At 36.2% G+C, this 4,148-nt stretch overlaps 1 protein-coding gene across 1 annotated transcript; it reads left to right on the top strand.

Annotated features, from left to right (window-relative positions):
• The first annotated feature begins 395 nt into the window (after positions 1–395).
• On the top strand, positions 396–3,748 carry VPS2.3 (vacuolar protein sorting-associated protein 2.3). The gene is made up of 11 exons (XM_087334442.1): positions 396–520; positions 780–824; positions 1,390–1,424; positions 1,534–1,584; positions 1,926–2,030; positions 2,196–2,267; positions 2,355–2,426; positions 2,674–2,754; positions 2,845–2,880; positions 2,994–3,049; positions 3,433–3,748. The coding sequence occupies exons 1-11, from the start codon at positions 487–489 to the stop codon at positions 3,482–3,484; spliced, it is 639 nt and encodes a 212-aa protein (XP_087190568.1). The 5' UTR covers positions 396–486; the 3' UTR covers positions 3,485–3,748.
• Positions 3,749–4,148: the final 400 nt, after the last annotated feature.

Here is a 4,148-nt window from a genome sequence, read left to right as displayed (position 1 = left end):
TAGCCAATCCGATCATGGTCAAGGGGGGTTCTGTATTTGATTTGGTCAAGAGAGGGGACCCTGTCGCTGATCCGATCAAGGTCAAGGGGGGTTCTTGTATCTGATCTGGTCAAGAGAGGGGACCCTGTATCCGATCCGGTCAAGACGGACTCTCTATAAGATCCGGTCAAAGTGAGAGATAGATAGATATGTAATTTTTAGCGTCCACAATGAGGCCAATATTGACCCAGAGAGAGAGAGAGAGAGAGAGAGAGAGAGAGAAAATCTATGGTTTCAAACTAACGGTCATTTTTGTGGAGAAGCCTTCCTCCCACAAAAAAAAGTCTCTAAAGTCTTCTTCTTCTTCTTCTTCTTCTTCTTCTTCTTCTCCTCCTCCTCCTTCTGCTGCCTGTCTGTCTTGTCTGTGTCTATCATCATCATCATCATCTCTTCTTTTCTTCCATCGCCTGTATATATATATATATATATCTTCTATCAAACGCCGTCATGAATCTCTTCCGAAAGAAACCCACTGCCAAAGGTACGCCTTCCTTCTTCCTCTTCGGGTAGGCATAGTTAGGGTTTCTTCTAATTCAATGATTTCTTCTTCTTCTTCTTCTGATTAGGATCTTGTTGTGTAGAGATAACATCTCACCTTTCCATTTCTATTCTTCTTTGGAAGATTGCTTTTTTTTTTCTTTCCCTTCCTCTTTTGCTCAACTTTGGGGTTTATGACATACATGAACAAGAAAGATCACACAGATGTATGTAGTATTTAATCATTGCTCTGGCGTTCGCAGATGCTTTGCGAACCAGTAAGAGAGAAACGGCAGTTGCTACTCGAGGTTTGAACTCGTTTTCCGTATATAGACACGAATTGTACTTCTTTGTAATTTTTCTTGATAGCGCCATGAAACATTGCTTAGTAACAGATAAAATTGTTCTTTAATGAGGTATATGTCTAAAAATCTAAATTTGGTGCATATTGATCTGTCTTGTCTGGAAACATTGAATTTTCAAGGAATATGCCTAGAACATTGTAAACCTCTATAGATTTATGTATGCAGAACTTTCTGAAACTGTATGGGACTTTTTTTCACATGCATGCAGGGTATGCTTGTTTTGTTTTGCGTAAGAAATATAATGTTTTTCTTAGTCTTTCCTTACTCGTCGTGAAATTTTTAAATATGGTAGTGTCTATCTGGTAGGATCGTTCTGTACTGTACCTATTCCAAAAATATGCATCTGCTATGTAGAAATATGTCTAGAGATGAACATTCGTACCTGTATACAACAAAATTGGTGGATGAGCTGTATATAAAGTGCGTATGTATATATGTGTGTGCGCGTGTGTGCACCTGTTCTTTCTTTCTTTCAGAATAAAAACAAAGACCACATGGTTTTGCATAGGAATTGAGAGAGAAATTGGAGCTTTGCAAGTAGAGGTATGACCAAATACTTCCACTCCAAGTTTCTTTTAGATATGATGGACACCTCTCCACATTCAAATTGACGTTGCTTGATTAAACTTTTGTACGAAATGTGGTAAACCAGGAAAAGAAGCTGGTTGCGGAGATTAAGAAGACTGCAAAGACAGGAAATGAGGTTTCTTTCTCATGAACCCGAATTTCTTTTTAAATTAATTTATAAGTCTACATGCAATGAGGGAAGGTTATAGACCGTTGTGTTCAAGTGTATAACCATTTATGTATACATAAATATATGCATGTAAAAAAACAATTGTGATGTATCATGAATCTAATGGACATATTTAAATTGATAACTGGTTATATACCTAATTAAAAATAGCTTCCTGATCTTGAGCAAGCGTACTTCAAGTACGATGTGTTATCCTTGTGCTTGAGTGTTTTGCTATCATATAGTTATCGTCGACATGTATAGGTAAGAGATTTCTATTATCCAATTATTTCTTGTGTACCACACAGGCAGCCACCAAAATTTTGGCGAGGCAACTCATTAGATTGAGACAACAAATAGAAAAATTGCAAGGTAGCCGTGCACAAATGCGTGGTGTTGCTACACATACACAGGTATGAGCTAATAAGCTATAAATTCGATTTGTAAGAGGTTCCCCAGGTTTTTGGAAAATAAACATTAGTTTTGAGATAAACAAGATTTTGTTTTATTATAAAACGGCACATAAGAGCAACATGTTACAGCTTTCTTTTGCCTCTTGGTGTCTTTTCTTTGTTCAGGCAATGTATGCAAATACTGCTGTTTCTGGGGCTATCAAAGGAGCTAGCAAAGCTATGGCTGCTATGAACAAGGTTTTTTCCGTTTCTTATTTTTCTAATTTCAGCATATTATACCGTCTATTATTCTTGATTCGTGTTTTTGTCATTGGCTTCATGTAGCAAATGGAACCGGCAAAACAAGCCAAGATTATGCAAGAATTCCAGAAACAGTCTGCCCAGATGGACATGACGGTATGCTTTTACCATTTCTCTGCTGCATCTATTCTCCATGCCACATACATAAGTTATCATCCCATTTAATCTGATACATAACATTGAGGTGGCCACATATGTGACTGTATAGATGCATGTATGCTATATATACATGTCTGTTATTAGTATATATCTGTGTGCATATTGTATATCATATATATATATATATATATAGATAGAGAGAGAGAGGGAACAATATTGATCAATTTATTTCATTACAATGCAGACGGAGATGATGTCTGACTCCATTGATGATGCTTTGGACAATGATGAAGCTGAAGAAGAGACAGAAGAATTGACCAACCAGGTATGGGATCGTATAACATTTTATTCTGTCTGCTTGACGTATGTAAACTGTCATTTAGGTTTTCCTTACATTTCAATTTTGTATTTTCAGGTTCTGGATGAAATAGGCATTGATATAGCTGCTCAAGTACGTATAAACAATGTGTTTGAATATGTAGCATTGCCGAGTTTTCCTTTTATATCCTTGGAAATATGCTCAGGAGCATAATAGTAGTAACTAATTGAAAAATAATTTTGTAGCTTTCATCTGCACCAAAAGGGAAGATAGCTGAGAGACGGGCTCAAGGCATCGGCAGGTAAACGCTTGAAATGCTCATAAAGATTGATGATGGCTTTCGGAGTCATTCATTGTTTGCCCGATTATAAGTGTTTGTTTTTGCAAGGGACCATATGCACTTGCATATATAAAAATGACATCTCACATCTGTAAAATAATCTATTGTAAAATATAGTGTTTCCAAAAGACAACAAATCTATTGGGAGAAGAGAAAAAGAAATGTTGCAAGAAAATAATCTCATGTTAAAGTTTCTCCCATCAGTTTACTGCAACGTTTCAAACAAAAGAAGAGTCGTGAAAAGATCAATTTGGAAATTGATCAACCTGGGTGCATGGCTTGGTAAAAACTTGGCTTATCACTAGGGTACGGGCCCTAATACAAAACAGTTTTCATTTTTGCAGTTCTGGAGTGGATGATCTGGAGGAAAGATTGGCTGCATTACGTAACGTCTGAACGTGTCTATTATAACACTGTTTCACATTGAAGGAAGGGCATTTTGGGTGATATACCTCCTTTTTTTCTTTATAATGATCTCAAAGATGTATGAGAAGATCTCTCATATTGTATCTGATGCCCTTTTTCTTTATAATGTTGTGCCATACCAGCAAACCACACATACATACTTCATGATGCATATATCCTTTCATGAGAAGGGTCCATCAAATGTACCATTCTTTATTCCATACATAATCATTTTGCCATGTTTGTTTTATTCAATGGCTGTCTTATACTCTACTACTAGTCAATGAGAGATTCATTGTTAAAATGGGATATATAATATACTCCTACCTCCCAAAAAAACCACTTCGTACCTGTCTCAAGTTCTCAATGTACATGTTGATCACCGTGCATAATTTCTGTCTTGACTTGCTTAAAACATAGGAATGTGGATGCACTATTTTGGGAAACAATCTTTAACCATTCCAATTCAATCCTTTAATTTCATACGAAGTAATATATGGAGTCTCGTGTGGCAGATTTGTCACTTCTGTATGTATATCTTGCTCTCTTTGCATGAAAGAATTGTCAACAGATCATGGTTGAATCAATCATAATAAATTTACACATATTTCATAAAAAGCATTTCTCAGTTGCAAAAACTTTGACAATATGAAGT

This window comes from Azolla caroliniana, unplaced genomic scaffold (assembly GCF_043228905.1).
Source record: "Azolla caroliniana isolate FFs.n. ecotype wild unplaced genomic scaffold, voAzoCaro1.0.p SCAF_18, whole genome shotgun sequence".
NCBI lineage: Eukaryota > Viridiplantae > Streptophyta > Polypodiopsida > Salviniales > Salviniaceae > Azolla > Azolla caroliniana.
This window is presented reverse-complemented; position numbering and strand designations above follow the sequence as displayed.

What these genes read in the sequence shown, in the direction of transcription:
- VPS2.3 (XM_087334442.1), top strand. Translation starts at nt 487, where the DNA reads ATGAATCTCTTCCGAAAGAAACCCACTGCCAAAG. An exon ending in CTATGGCTGCTATGAACAAG is followed by an intron (nt 2,268 to 2,354) that starts GTTTTTTCCGTT and finishes GGCTTCATGTAG; the next exon opens with CAAATGGAACCGGCAAAACA. An exon ending in CTGCCCAGATGGACATGACG is followed by an intron (nt 2,427 to 2,673) that starts GTATGCTTTTAC and finishes ATTACAATGCAG; the next exon opens with ACGGAGATGATGTCTGACTC.